Below are 14,782 nucleotides of genomic sequence, written 5' to 3'. Positions count from 1 at the left end.
ATGCAGGGGCTAGCCTTAACGGGTTCAATCCAGTTTTGTGGGAGCTGTGAGGGGGAAAGCGTAACCACACGTGTGTTACATTGTTTGCTCCTGGGGTCCACGTTCCCAACCATGCATCACATACGCAGTTGGCAGCGACATGGTTCACATTATCAATCTCCGGCTTGCTCGCTGACCTCTTCCACTATGTGCAGACTCAACTAGTCAGTATGTAGAAAACTGGCACTGACTGCTAGGCATGGTGATCTAAGACAATCTGCTTTGTGTTATAAGCAGCTCCTGCGGCGCAACGAACCCCGATATACATCTTAATTTCACCATTTCCCCGTGGAATGACTGGATGGCTGTATACTATAACGCCCAGCACTAAATTAAAGCCTTTGGATAACCATAAACCCGGCTCCTATAACACTACATGCAGCAGCGACAGTATGCTTATATAACTTGATTTCTAGAAGCATTGCTATGCCCCCTCAAAAAACGCTTATGCCACGTAAATGCTTTCCAGTATTTCTTTACAAACATATGGCCGGCGTTTTCTGTTATATAACCCAAATGTCCCCAATCATTTTCATCTCAAGAATAAGAACCGCATGGTTTGTTGTTGTTGTTCAGAAATTTCGAGCAACTGGGAATATTAATCATGACTAAATGTTTCCCTCGTCAAAAATGGCTGCTAGAGCCTCACACCTCGTGTCTCGCTTTTCCGAGTGGATATTGCTCCTAACCAATCAAAATCGACTTCTAGAACATGACTATTGATTGGGCTGATCTACTATGACTTACTAAGGGCCAATCAGCGTTGTAGTTTGTGGGAAGTGGCACATAGGCTGCGACAGGGGAGGACGGGGAGCCGTGAGCGGTGAGTGTTTATTATCAGCCCCCGCCTGTCCCGCTGGGGCGCACTAATAGTGTGTAGGTGTTTGGCATGTTCCCGTTCATCCGTCCCTGGTGCGTGCGGGGTGTGCGTGTTTATACACAGACATCACGCTGCTGGTGCGGGGCAGGCCAGGTCACCGGTACACGCTGACTAGGGGGATGTTTCGGAAGTTCATAGGTAGCCGCGCAGTCACTCGCTTATCTACGTGTCATCGGAACATTCTACGTCTTGTGTATCTTACAGTTTTACAACATTACCCAGAAACATGATGACATGAATGTGTTTTTTTTTATTTTATTTATTGTATGTCTTTAATACTCTCAGACTCATTCTGACCCAGACTCTGGTTGCCTTGATAACCCGTAGTAGTGACAGCAGGCAATTTTGAATTAATTGTGCATCATTCAGCTGGAAGATTACCCTGGCTGCCCCGGTTATTGGCCCGCCGTTGGTGTCTGCCCCGGTTATTGGCCCGCCGTTGGTGTCTGCCCAATTTTTATAAAAGCAGAATTATACTGAGACAAACGGATCTGGATAAAATGGGTCTGGTATTAGATTAGATTATTTTCACAGGCTGGGAATTGCCACACGTTTGTGTGCTGTAATTAAATGCAACGCTCCCAGTGTTAGATTTCACTAGTTTCTCTGGTTTTCTAATCCCAAAGTGTCACAGTGGTGAGACATGTACCATAGCATTAAAACCACAGTCAATTTATTCTGGTTAAGTAAACTTTATGATGTTCGTTCTACTTGGACTCCGAAGCATTCACTGTGTGCATTAAGAGACTTCTGTCTCATTTTATACACTTTTGTTAGTGTCCCAGGGCTGTAAGGAACATGTATATTATATACATAAACTGTAGACTTGTGCATTCGGATTCTCTGGAATTTAAAGTTTAAACTTCGTACAAATCCCTGAAACCGTGGAGGGACCTCCAATGAGACAAACAAAAACGAAGACCTAAGAATTTTTGTATAGTTTTTTTTTTTGTTCTTTCACTCACTCTCTCATTCTTGCACTTACACTCTTTCACGCTCTCTGAATGTATCCCTACCCTGTTCCTGTCTCTGCGCTGTCTCCACTTCTGAGCTTGCATCTTCTTGTTCTTCTCTCTTCAACCTCTGCTCCAATATATCTTCGGTCTTCATTGACTTCAGGACAGGGACATAAGTTCCTGGTGAGCTTCTGCAAAATGGCAGATCTTCCGAGCACATCCTCTCTCCTGATTGGAGGATCGGGAGGAGAGGATTGCTTTTGGTCCATTTGCGCAAGTCGCGTATATAGTAAGTATCATTTATTTCTATGTTTCGTGTAAGCACTCGGCTACCCATGATCTACTATTTGCGAAGCTAGTTCTTGCGAAGCCTCTTGGACGTGAGAACGCACCGCCGGTTGCATGGCGCAGGGTGTGACGCAACCACATGAGTATTTGTGTTGCAGATGGCGCCTGATGTCTTTAGGCAAGCCACGTATTGCTTGTGTAATCCCCATGATACGGTTTAAGCTCTTTTTAAAATATTACTGATCCAGTGTAACAGCGCTAAAGAATCTACTGGGATCCTATAAATGTCTAGAGTGAAAGCTTCTTTGAGTGGGACCCTCCTCGCATTTTGCTTCCGTAGGTCCGAGTTATTGTTTGATGCACTTTGATCACAGGTTGTACCGTGCTGTGGTATATGATGGCACTATATATAAATAAACACTGATTGTGTTCTATATTTGAATCGATGCAATGTAGTGTGAGGAATTTTTCTGATTTTAGTCTAAAAAGTCGTCCGTAATAACTGTGCCGTATTAATCGCAATAATGGATCAGCTGTATGTCGTCTATCGGAAACATTGTTCTCTTATCTAGCGTAATCTTGTTTTCGCTGGGTTTTGAGTTTTAATCCGAATGGTATTTAGCAATCGTATTCTAAATAAAAGCTCCAATAAATGTTACGACTGGTTATTGGAACTAGTGTAAAGTAGTGAGTTTGGTTCATTGTTTTGTATATTTATACACAATGTAGTGTGAGAGGAGTTTTGGCCCCCGCAGGATACAGCACTTTATTAGTCACAATACAGATTGGAGCCGGGTTTTTCTAGGTCGCTTCTAACATGTCTTTAAAGTGCTATTATTTATATTACGCTAACAGAAACGTTGTTCATATGCAGCAGCTCCAAAGAAGTAGTATATTTACGTAGCTGTGTAGCCAATGTGAGCGTTGTACCATGCACATTGGGAGTGCAACTGAGCGTGTGCAAGAGGTGTGCAATACGAATGCTCACTACTTTCACTAGAGGCATCTGGAGGAAGAGGAAAATGACCCAGAAGTCTTATTTTCTAACTCGGATAACAAAGAAATATGCCTGCATCGATTTGTCAACATACAGATAGGATGGTCTTCGGTTTATTATGTAAGACATCTTTTCAGAAAGTTCTAAATATTAAAAAGCAGAAGTAGAATGCATTTTCATTGTGAAGGGATCGTCCATTTCAGCAAAGCTTGCATAATTGTAGTGACTTGATACTAACATTTTGTCTGTACCCCCCTGTGTTTTAGGTATTCTTGGCGTATGGCATAAAAACACCCCGAGCCGTACCATGAGTGGGGAGCCCGACGCACTAGCAGTTGTTAACCAGCTGCGAGATTTGGCTTCGGACCCTCTAAACCGACGAGCCATTGTACAGGACCAGGGCTGTCTTCCTGGCCTCATTCTATTCCTTGATCATCCCAACCCTGAAGTTGTCCATTCTGCTCTACTGGTAAGTGATGTATATGTGTTCATGCATGGTCAAAAAACTGCATTTTTCAGTTTATGCAGTTGAAAACGGTTTGAAAAAGTAAGTTTAACCTTTAGAATGATGTATGTGATATAAAGCATGCCACATGGAAACAACAATGAAATCTACAGCAATTCCAGCAAAATATGTGCTACTAAAAATACACACTTCTCCTGCTTTAGTTAACGCAACCCCAGATCATAGGTTTTGTATTTTGTGTCCAGAGCCAAAATACCCACGGCTCATGTAAGGCTATTGCTCATGTTCTAATTTTTAAATGTTTTTCACTTTAGGCTCTCCGCTATTTAGCAGAATGCCGCGCCAACAGAGAAAAGATGATGTGCGAACTGGGTATGATGTTGAGCCTCCAAAATGTTATACAAAAGTAAGTGGCGGATCATGTTCTTTATCGATTTTCCAGAATTGTCTTTGTGTTAGGAAAGGAAAGCAATTCCTTGAAGAAGTCTTGTTAAAAGATAGTTTGTTTTTTGGGTTTGAAATAGTCAGTGTTGCGTAATGTACTTGAGATTTGAAGAAAAATCTATATTTTTTTCACAATGTTCCAATAAACGTTGTATATCTGCAGATCCAAAGGTGGCCGTTGTAGGCAATTCATGTGATATTTTGGGTACATTGCCAAACTCAAATGCCACACTGAGACGATTTTTATTTATTTGTCCCTCCATTCTTCTTCTTAAGACATTGGGTCCCTCTATGTGATCGAGGCACACATTTTGGTATTTGCCACAAGGTATATTAAGGAGTCAGGTTGTTTGTCTAGTATATAGGTCCAGTATATCATACCTAAAGGAAAGGCTTCTCTACATTTTGTTTAAAAAACATTGTATTTTGGGATAACTCATTGTTTGAACAGAAAAATACCGTTTTAAGTGACAGTAATATGGAAAAGAAAAACCATGATTGGAGTTCCTCTTTAAGTAGAGTTAAAATAATAGATACTTTTTGCCTGCCTACATAGCCTGAATATTACTGCTTTGGGTGGTAACAGTCTTTCTTTTTCTTAAAACATTGTCCCTGCTTTGAAGTACTGTGTAAATGTACCCGATAAGGGCAGTCCAGTGAAAACTTGATCCAGGATGTTCTGTTGTTTCGGCTTAGTCTGTAACACAAATGGAAGTTGTGTGATCTGGCTCTTAATGCTAAGCCTGGATCAGCTCTGGCTTAGCTCTACCTCTGAAATATGTTGTTTCCCCACCTCCGACAACTACCAGAATCCACATCGCAGCTTCGGAAATACAGCCACCTCCTAGCATTCTCAAAAACATAACCGTGTAAATATGTCATTTTAATACTTAACACAATTTACCTATGTCAGCTAAATGTTTAATTCACTTCACATGTGTCCATGTCCCTTTCTGTAGTTCAGTTTCCATTCTCTGATTAACCTATAGATTCCCTCATGCCATTTTTATTTAAAGTGCCGGAAGCAAAAACGTTAACCTGCACAGTTTAAGGTGAGAGATCTGCAAATGGTGTGTCTAAAACTTCTGTGTGTGGGGTTTATTTTAAGCTGGATTCCTCCCTAGTGCTTGCTTGCAGCTATAAATACATATAGGTGAAAATGCATGAAACAAAAAAAGAATTCCAAATACAAATATAATTTTATTGGATTAAGTTTATGAATCCTTATTGGCCACTTGTCAAATATTTATGAAGCATAGTATTCTCAACCACTGTACTCTGCCCATTACTTGTTGGCCATCAGTAGATGTTCCAAAGGTGCTTGCAAAGGACACAAATCAACCAACAGACTAAATTATTTGGTAAATCTCACTTTTCCCATACAAGTAAAACATCCTTACAAGGTACATCTTTATATTTATTTATAAACCACCAGGTTCATTAGCGCTATCTAAGAGCAGGTAGTTAACTTGGTAACAGAAGGAAGAAACTAAGAAGAATGTGACGGACACATGGAAATGAGATGTGGGAATTGTATGCAGTGTGTTTGCCCATAACTCCACACTATGTCATCCTTACACTAGACACGGCATGCTCATTAGTGGAATGTTCTAATATATCACTTTGCACCCTTATCTGTCACACTAACACGCCATTGCTACAAATCGGGCAAAAGATAGGTGCTGGCATAACAAAATAAATGACAGGGCTCGTGAAGTTTAGTCAGTGAGTTAATGCGGCAAAAGGACAGATTGGAGTCTCTGTAGGTCCCACAAATCCCTGCCACATCACAGGGATTCTCCAGCCACGTCATTGCTGACATCAAAAGGAAATGACTGACCTTGTATTTTGTAATGTATGAACCCCAATGCATTTTACTATACGCCCATTGAAGCATGTATTCTTAGTGCTTATCTGGCTACCTCTACTGAAACCACAAAGCGTTAGCATGTCAACTTTGTGCACATGCTCAGTACCACTCCTATTGAATTCAAACTAATCATATGCCAGAAAAACATTGCAGTTGAGATAGCATACGTGTGTTCTGAGCTTGTGGAAGAAGCAGACCTCGGTATGCTCCCGGCTTTCAGTGGAGGGCGTTCGGAGAGGCGTTAAATGAGTCCAAAGAATTCCAATGACTAAGGAATGTCTGCGCAAATTTGCCTTTAGTAAAATGCACTGGACTCCCAATGTGCGTTTAACATAAGCATTCCCGGTATATAACGGCTGCAATGAGAGGAAGTATAGACAGTCACACAAACGTAGCCACAGTAAACCATCTTTATCAGAATGCGGTAGTCACCTGACTGGTTTCGTCATTCCAGTTTAGGAGTAGGTGTTGGACTTACACTGGGGCTTATCTGGGAACAGCTGTTCCACCTCACAGCATTATTACCAGAATAATATTTAAAATACAAATGTATACATAAAAACAAAGAATGAAATGTGTGTGTATATGTGTAATATATATTATTATAAGTTTCATAAATATAAAAGAGCACAGTTGGATACAGGGATATAGATGACTACATCCCATTAACAAGTAAATAATTATATCTGTAAACAAAATCAGTGAATGAATATAGAGCAGCCATAAATACAATTTATTAGGTATCACCAAAGGAGGGAAAATGTATAGTAACAATAATAACAGTTCATAATAGACATCTGATATCTAAGACTCAATAGGAAAACGAATCAAAAACTGAGCAAAACTAAATATATATGTGTTTAGTCACGTTATCTGTATGAATCCAGTATTGCTTATCTGTAGAGCATTTTTTAGCATGTAATAAGGTATTAAGTGCTATTGGTTTGCAGTATACTTCATTTCTAATTTCCTGTCCCTCTCCTTGCAAAATATCCAAATAACTGCCTAAGTGATATCAGAATTATGCGTAAATGTCAAATTCAGTTTTAGTTATGGTACTCCACAAATGCAGAGGCCTAATCTTGACTGCCCTGTCAAATAAATCATCAATATACCTCATATACATGACAATAGATGATCTGAAGGGGTTCCTAGCTCCAAAGACATGAGACTCCTCTCACCACCCTAAAAACAGATTGACAAGTTCAGCACCCATCGCTGTCTTTGCAGAAATTAGATTTTGGACGCGCGTTGGAATGCCGTATACATGAAGAAAACCTCAATACCAAATCTGCTCCAGAAAAACATTTTAACAGCATGGTGAAGGTGCGAAACCTCTGAGGTTCCAAGTAATTGAGTGTTATGCTCAAGGTTAGAGGAAGAGATTTGCATAAAAAGTTGTCAGCAAGACGTATTTTGGATTTTTGCTTTGGAACGTAGATACCCACAGGGTTTAAACCATGAATGGGATGTAGGATACTTCTTTCAATAAGCTAATTTAGGGTAATGTTTGTTAAACTTATAAATGTAAAAAGTATTAACCTCTTGACCGCAATTGACGCCAGGACTTTTAACGGGTGTAGAAAGTGATCTATGCGATGTCGAGGCATTTAGCAACACAGAGATTGGCATCACTGGCCATGTTTGCCCCCTCGCTTTTTAGAAGAACTTAGGGGGTGATTGATAGCGAGGCATTAAGCGACACCAAACCCCGGAGAGCAGTCACAACCGCCACTGCGAGGGATGTTACCACTCGCAAGAGGGCAGCACTTCCGTTACAAAAAAAGTTTCTAAGAGGGTCTCTCCAGACCTTCCTGAGAACTCTGGCTCACCTTGCAGGTTGAATACAGGTACTGCATTCAGCCATGGAAGGGGAACCTTCCAGTTCCAAAAATTAAATGTGAAAAACAGGCAAAATACTCGCATGGAAAGAGTTAAAATACTGGCATGTTAAATGCCCATGGGGTGTGTACTTTAAAAAAATAAAAAAAAATATATATATATATATATATATATTTGTTTGATGGGGTTAATTGAATCGGCCATGTTCAATGTCCCAATTAACACAGGATGAAGAATGACCACATGTCAAATTTCCAATTTGAAAAATGCACCCAATGCGGCCTTTTAGACCCAAAACAACCCAACAAACCCACGCATGGGTGGTATCACTGAACACATATTGAGGTGTTGTGTGGCATATACCAGGAGCTGTAAATTCACACCTAAAGTACAAGTGGAGAAAAATACACACAAAAAAAATACTACTGCAAACTTTGACAAAGGCTGGTGGTAAAATGTATGCATGGAAAGAGTTAAAATATCAGCACTAGAAGATGATTTCATTCTGGTGTCTTAAGACACTACAAGCCAATGCATCTTAAGTAAGGCACCATTAGAGCCATATAACACCCACCGCACAAGCATCTTAGAAGCCATTAATAAACCCATTGGCAGGTTAAAAGGTTAGAAGCACCTTCTGATGCTGATGTCCTTTAAAAAAAAAATGTAACCTGCCTCAACTAATTTATGCTTTATACAGAGTACATATTTAAAGCCCATCTGCTTCTTTCCCGAAGCTAACAAATGATGTATTAACCCCTTTCCATCTTCCTAAACAGCTTGCTTGGCTGCAATCACTTGTATGTAATTTTTGCAGGCCCCCGGCAGTGAAGGGCTAATCCGGCTTTCACAAGGAAACTAAACTTTAAAGACATTTATGTTATGTCAACTTGAGAACTCTTTGTCAGCAGAAACATAAAATGTCAAGTCTGACTTCAAGTCAAGCTTAAAGACATATTTACTTGACTTTTTAGCAGACAAAAAGTGACACGGTACACAGTTCCATGTAAAAATTACACTGAATGCACACGATGCTGAGCATAATAGAGACGGGGGTAGTTTGTCAGTGCTGGGATTCATGCATGCTTCACACATTTTAATGTGTCCATATGAACTACATTAAAACTAGCGGCTTCAACTGTTGTTTAATAATTGAATTTTATGGTCTGTAAAGAACGACTTTCCCTTCTGGCAGCATTTTTTTTTTGTTTCGTGGTGTATAACAGAGGCCAAAAACCTTTTTATTTTTTTATTTTATTTCTTATTGCTCAAGTTGGCTTTAGAAAATAAAGAATTTCTAAAACATTTTACCTACATTTTTCTTCTTTCTAAGATTATCTCCCTTTAACAAGCTAAACACAATCCAAACTAATCTGGTTTTCCCAATCAGGATACCCTTAATATGATTACGGCACTTTATGCAACTTGGATTACTGTCCCTTTAAGGCTCTGACATGCGCTGTTGGAGTTGGAAGGCGCCAAACAGCAACGGCAGTCTTTTTCAAAATAATAAACTTTTCAACACCCATTCTGAATCAGTTAAGGAACTCTTAGGAATAATCTTTTGTGTACAAGTAGAAACTGTAGCATTGTTTTTTTTTTTCTTTTCTTTTCTTTACTGATGGGTTAATCAATTCAAGATGTTGAACCAGTAACTATGACGACATGACCATTTAAAACAGATTCACATAAAAAGGACCAAGAGTATCTGCCAAGCTATTTCATGGAGTTTATCACTGAAATGTTACTAAGCTTTCCAAAAACGTGTTTCATTTAAATAAAGGAACAGGGATTTTGAACACGGTGCTTAACGTCTACACCAATGATTTCCATAACCAGCCCTCTGACCTGTCTAGTATAGTAACGTGCTAATGGCTTGGATGGAGTATTGCTCTTTCCTTGCATACAACTGTGAGCAGTGGATTGGGAATGCTGTGGTATACATTGCATGGGATTTGTGTGTTTTGTTTTTTGTTGTTGTACATTTTGTTTAATATGTTGCATTGTTTTAGGCCTAACACACCAGGAGACACGCAGCTGCTAGCCACCGAGGTTTATGAATTGCTTCAGTCATCCAGCACGGCAGATGGCGATTGTATGAATGAGCTGAACTCACGTCGGCGGAAAGCACAGTTTTTCCTTGGTGCTACAAATAAACGCGCCAAAACTGTGGTTTTACATATCGATGGTCTTGATGACACGGTAAGCCTGTTGTACATCTCCTTCCAAAACCATGGACATTAATATGACCATCTAGGAAGGCTTTCCACAAGATTTTGAAGTGTCTGTGAGAATTTGTGCCCATTCAGCCCAAAGAGCATTTGTGAGGACAGGCACTGATGTTGGACAAGAAGGCCTGGCTTACAGTTTGTGTTCCAAGGTGTTCAGTGGGGTTGAGGTCAGGTCTCTGTGTGGGCCACTTGAGTTCCTCCACACCAAACTCGTCAAATCATGTCTTTATGGACCTTTGGTTTGTGCACTGGGGCACAGTCCTACAGGAAGAGGAAAGGGCGTTCCTCAAACTTGTCCACAAAGATGGAAGTGTACATTTTTCTAAATGTATTTTGTAAACTATAGCATTAACATTACCCTTCACTGGAACTAAGAGGCCCAAACCCTGAAAAACAGCCCCAGACCATTATCTCTAATTCACCAAACTTTACAGTAGGAACACGTTTCTACCTTGGTTCAGAGTCCAGTGGCGGTGTTCTTTGCACCACTTCAGCCGACGCTTTGCATTGTGCATAGTGATCCTTGGCTAGTGTGCAGCTGCTCTGTGAGTGTGCTTGGCTTGCGGCTTCATGGGTGAGCTGTTGTTACTCCTTGACGCTTTCACTTCACAATTAATAGCCCTTACAGTGGACCGGGGCAGAAATTTCAAATTTGCAAAGGTGGCATCTTATGAGCTCTTCAGTTTGACCCATTCTGCTGCCAGTGTTTGTCTATAGAGCTGGCTGTCCGTGTGATTGATTTTATATCCCTTTATCAATGGGTGGTGCTGAAACACCTAAACTCAATAATTAAGATGGGTGTCTACAAACTTTTGGTCCTATAGTATACTTGAGAATGCTTTGCTAACAGGCAGGTTTATGAACAATAATGTTCATTTGGTGGTAGAATTCAATGAGAACCTACTTTATTAGTACAAGTACATATTCTGTTCGGATACACAAGCAGATAATCTAGATTGACAGTTTGCCAGCATTCAAGTAGAATGAATTCACCATCTAGAGCTTGTGATCCACACTTTGCTAAAGGGTTACAGCATCTGCTTTGATGGATTCCGTCAGTTTGCATACAAGGTGCTTAGTAAGTAGGGACCCAAACGCTTACTGCTTGGCGATGAGCATGCCAGTCAGTCAAAGCTTAACCAAGGGGAAATACTATTCTTATCATCATATGGAACGGACAACTATTGGCTTTTCTGCTCTGTTTACTTATGATTTACAGTTTGTTTTATGCAGTTGGATTTTTTTTAATGTAAGCATTTTACCTGCCAGCAATAAGCAGCACAGATGTCAAGGTTGCTTTCTCTTTATCATAACATTCTTTTGTCTTAACAATTTTTCCACCAAAGAGGGATGCCCTTCCCCTGGCAAAACTTTTTGAAGAAGTACTGAATTTAAGAAGTTTATTTCTTGTGTTAATGTACATTGTTTGTTTATTTGAGCTTCTAGAAGTAGACCTTGTGATAAGGCATTTAACTATTTAATATTAAATAGAAAGTATACAATCATTGCCGTCCACTGTCTATTCCTGCGTTCATGTAAAATGATTATATTTATAATCTTGGCCAAGGATCCTTGACTGTAGTCCATCACAGCTTGCTTTTGTGTCACAATTTTTTCTCATTGAACCTTCAGCAGGGTAAATTTGATTTCTCTTTGCTTTTTTGACAGTCTCGGAGGAGTCTTTGTGAAGATGCCCTGTTGAAAATCAAAGGAGTCATTAGCTTCACATTTCAAATGGCAGTACAAAGATGTGTAGTGCGAATTAGATCGGATTTAAAAGCCGAGGTAAGGTGTAGTAGAAGCATAACACATTCTAGCTGAAATGTTGGTTTGTGGGTATAGTCTCAAGTATTCCTTTTTTGACGTTAAGTCTAGAACTTCACTTGGAATCGGGAATTAAAACAAATATGGCGTAGTCACTGCTAGAAGTACCTATTCTTTCAGCTGAAGATTTGGAGAATTCTAAAATAAAGATTGGATTTGTAGTTAGACTTGGGACATCCAGGATCTTAGCAGACACACTCAGTGCCTGAAAACCTGTGTATCTGCGAACATTTCAAACGTTCAAACATTTTTAGCTATTGAGGTGTCGTGATCTATTGACGGCTGTCTGTTATATAGCATTTTTTTTATCACTTTATAAAACTGCATGTACATAATTGTTTTAGGGCTCTAGAACACTAAGGTAAACTCATACCCAGCAAGCCTCTTTAAAATGTAGTCTTGTGTCATTTGTCACCCCCCCCCTTAAAACATATTAAGATCATGCAACCTTTTGTTTTATGCTCTTCCAGGCTTTAGCTTCAGCCATCGCATCCACCAAAGTAATGAAGGCTCACCAGGTCGTAAAAGGCGAAACCGGTGAAGAGGTAGGATATATATGAACATGTCGTTCTTTTTCACAGAAATAACCGGCTTTCACATGTATAAGGGTCTAACATCACTGCAGATTGGAACAAATTAAGGGGAAAAAATTAGTACTATGCAGACTGTCTAACTTGCAGTTCCTGTCCAACATCAGCCCACTTTATGTTATTAAAAATATTTATTTCATATATTGTGGTATTTTCCTTATTGTTTTGATATTCAAATACTGTTGATATAAAACATTATTTATTTTTATTTTTGGAAAGCTGTTGGTTCCGTTTCAAGACACTCCGGTAGAAGTCGAGCAGAACACAGACTTACCAGACTACTTACCGGAGGATGAGAATTCTGCGAAGGAGCAAGATAAGGCAGTGTCTCGTGTTGGCGTCCACCAGGACAGTGCGAGTAGTTGGCTCGGCACGGCAGCAAACTTTTTATCACGGTCCTTCTACTGGTGACATGGGCTTGTTAAAAGACTGCAGAACCATTACAACACAGGTTACTATAAACCCAGTGGACTGCAAAGTGCAATAGAATAATTAGAACAAAATGTTAAATCATGCAAATTGTGCTATTTTCCATTTCCTACCAATAGTTCAACTTGCAAAAAACACTTTATGAACAGCAGTCAAAGAACATGTGGCTTGATTTTTACTGTGTGTTGCCTCACTTTGTAGTTGGATCCACACTTTGCTAGCACACAGTCGTTTTGTAAGCCAAATAATTAAGCTTGTGAACGCGTGTCAGACACAGCCTTAAGGTCACTGATGCATAAACTACACGGGATGTCCATTTTGCCTCAATTCTCAGGACCTCTTCATTCTAGTTAAATATAGATGTGCATGGGCACCTTTTAAGATTTGTTAATCTGCCTTATTTTTGTTTTTGCGGAAGTGCTTGATTTTCTTTTTGTGACCTTTTGCTTGTCAACAGCCAATCAAATTGTTTTGGTTTTGTCACAATTTTTTTTCCCAAATTGAAGGTTTTCTGACTTTTTTTTATTCAGTGATAGAGTTGCACTGATGCAGAATGAACAGGTGTCCATAGGCAGCAAAGAGTCATTCATTTTAACAGAGCAGAGAAAGATAGAGGCTTACATTTCGTTTCAGACGTGCCAGACGTTTCTCCTTCCGCAAAGCATTCTCTATAATCACCAACTGGACAGTGACGTTTGGATTTGTATATACATGTGAACTTTGTGGGACAGTTTAGGACGGTTTAACCAACTACCATGCCGCTTACTACACTTTCTGCAATCTTTGAACGATCAAAAGTTTGAGTAGGAAATGGCAAGGAAAATAAGACCACTAAATAAAGTATTACAAAAGAAAGCTCATTTTTGTTTGCCTGTACCACCGTGGTGCCATTTTGAGTTGTAGGTCACCTCTTGACAATATTAGTGATTTTTATGTGTGTTCTTTTTTTTTTTGTTATTGTTTTGTATTTTTTGAATGTAGTGTAAGGAGTAAGATGTATTGTTTTTAATGTCAGCATTATGGCTGCTTAATCTGATCTCCCTGAAGGACCAGGCTCTCCAACATTGAATTGATTAACCAGTAATTCTAGACCCATGAAAACAACCATTTGGTGTGTTGATACACTGAGAGTGCCTGTTTTAATGCAAAGGATATTATTTGGCAAGTACTGTTAAAATTGTGACCTCTTCCTTCCCAAATGGACAAACATTTAAAATGCCCCTGCGTGATGGGTTAAGATTCCCTTTAGTCAAAGAGACTAAAGTATGGTTTCTGGCTACTTTACGCATACAGATTTAGCACAGAAGATGGGAGGCAGGCAAGTAAAGGAATCTGCACTGCAACAGTTATGCTTTTTGTATACATTTCTTGTAGGAGCGAGAGAGCCGGTGAAAATAATGTTCTAGTTACAGCAGTGGTGTTTCCTCCTTTATTACGCCCTGGAGACAAATCTTTTCTGAAACTAAACTACCTTCCATCACGATACCTCCGAAATCAAAGTTTTCATGTAATCGTTTGGGACTAATATTTTCTTTTAAGTCAAAACCGCCTAAATGTCTTTATTTTTTCCTCCCCGCTTGCAGCAATTTCTTTAGATTCGGCGATCTATCTTCTTCCACGATAATCTTTATGTATTTTGAAAATGTTGTGCAGCCAGTTTACGGACCTCGTCGGCGAAAGAGACCAGTCTGAAGTAATAACGTCATTGTATCTTTAACTGTAAAAAGAAAATATGTAGTTTCCCTGCTCAATAATAAACAGTGCCTCTTCCACGGCTGGATTGTGTCTCCTGAAAGTTCATTATTATATTTATGAAAATGACTGATTTTGCAGAGCATTACTAAGTACCATGCTTTTATCCAGCAAACACAAAGCTTACAGGTATTTGTTTTTCCATATTTCGCGATATGTTTAATTAGTGAAATT

General features: G+C 39.6%; 1 protein-coding gene across 2 annotated transcripts; it reads left to right on the top strand.

Moving 5' to 3' along the window:
* The first annotated feature begins 799 nt into the window (after positions 1–799).
* ARMC1 (armadillo repeat containing 1) lies at positions 800–12,919 on the top strand. 2 transcript variants are annotated; one of them, XM_053468374.1, is made up of 8 exons: positions 800–862; positions 3,427–3,629; positions 3,941–4,032; positions 5,087–5,122; positions 9,795–9,984; positions 11,682–11,798; positions 12,308–12,382; positions 12,647–12,919. In XM_053468374.1, exons 2-8 carry the CDS (start codon positions 3,468–3,470, stop codon positions 12,836–12,838), a joined length of 864 nt encoding a protein of 287 aa, XP_053324349.1. In that variant the 5' UTR covers positions 800–862; positions 3,427–3,467; the 3' UTR covers positions 12,839–12,919. The 2 variants fall into 2 exon arrangements, with proteins under 2 accessions (XP_053324349.1, XP_053324350.1); XM_053468375.1 differs by lacking the exon at positions 5,087–5,122.
* The last annotated feature ends 1,863 nt before the right edge of the window (positions 12,920–14,782 follow it).

Source organism: Spea bombifrons, chromosome 5 (genome assembly GCF_027358695.1).
Source record: "Spea bombifrons isolate aSpeBom1 chromosome 5, aSpeBom1.2.pri, whole genome shotgun sequence".
Lineage (NCBI taxonomy): Eukaryota > Metazoa > Chordata > Amphibia > Anura > Pelobatidae > Spea > Spea bombifrons.
Note: the sequence above shows the minus strand (reverse complement) of the source record. Positions and strands in the feature narration are given on the sequence as shown.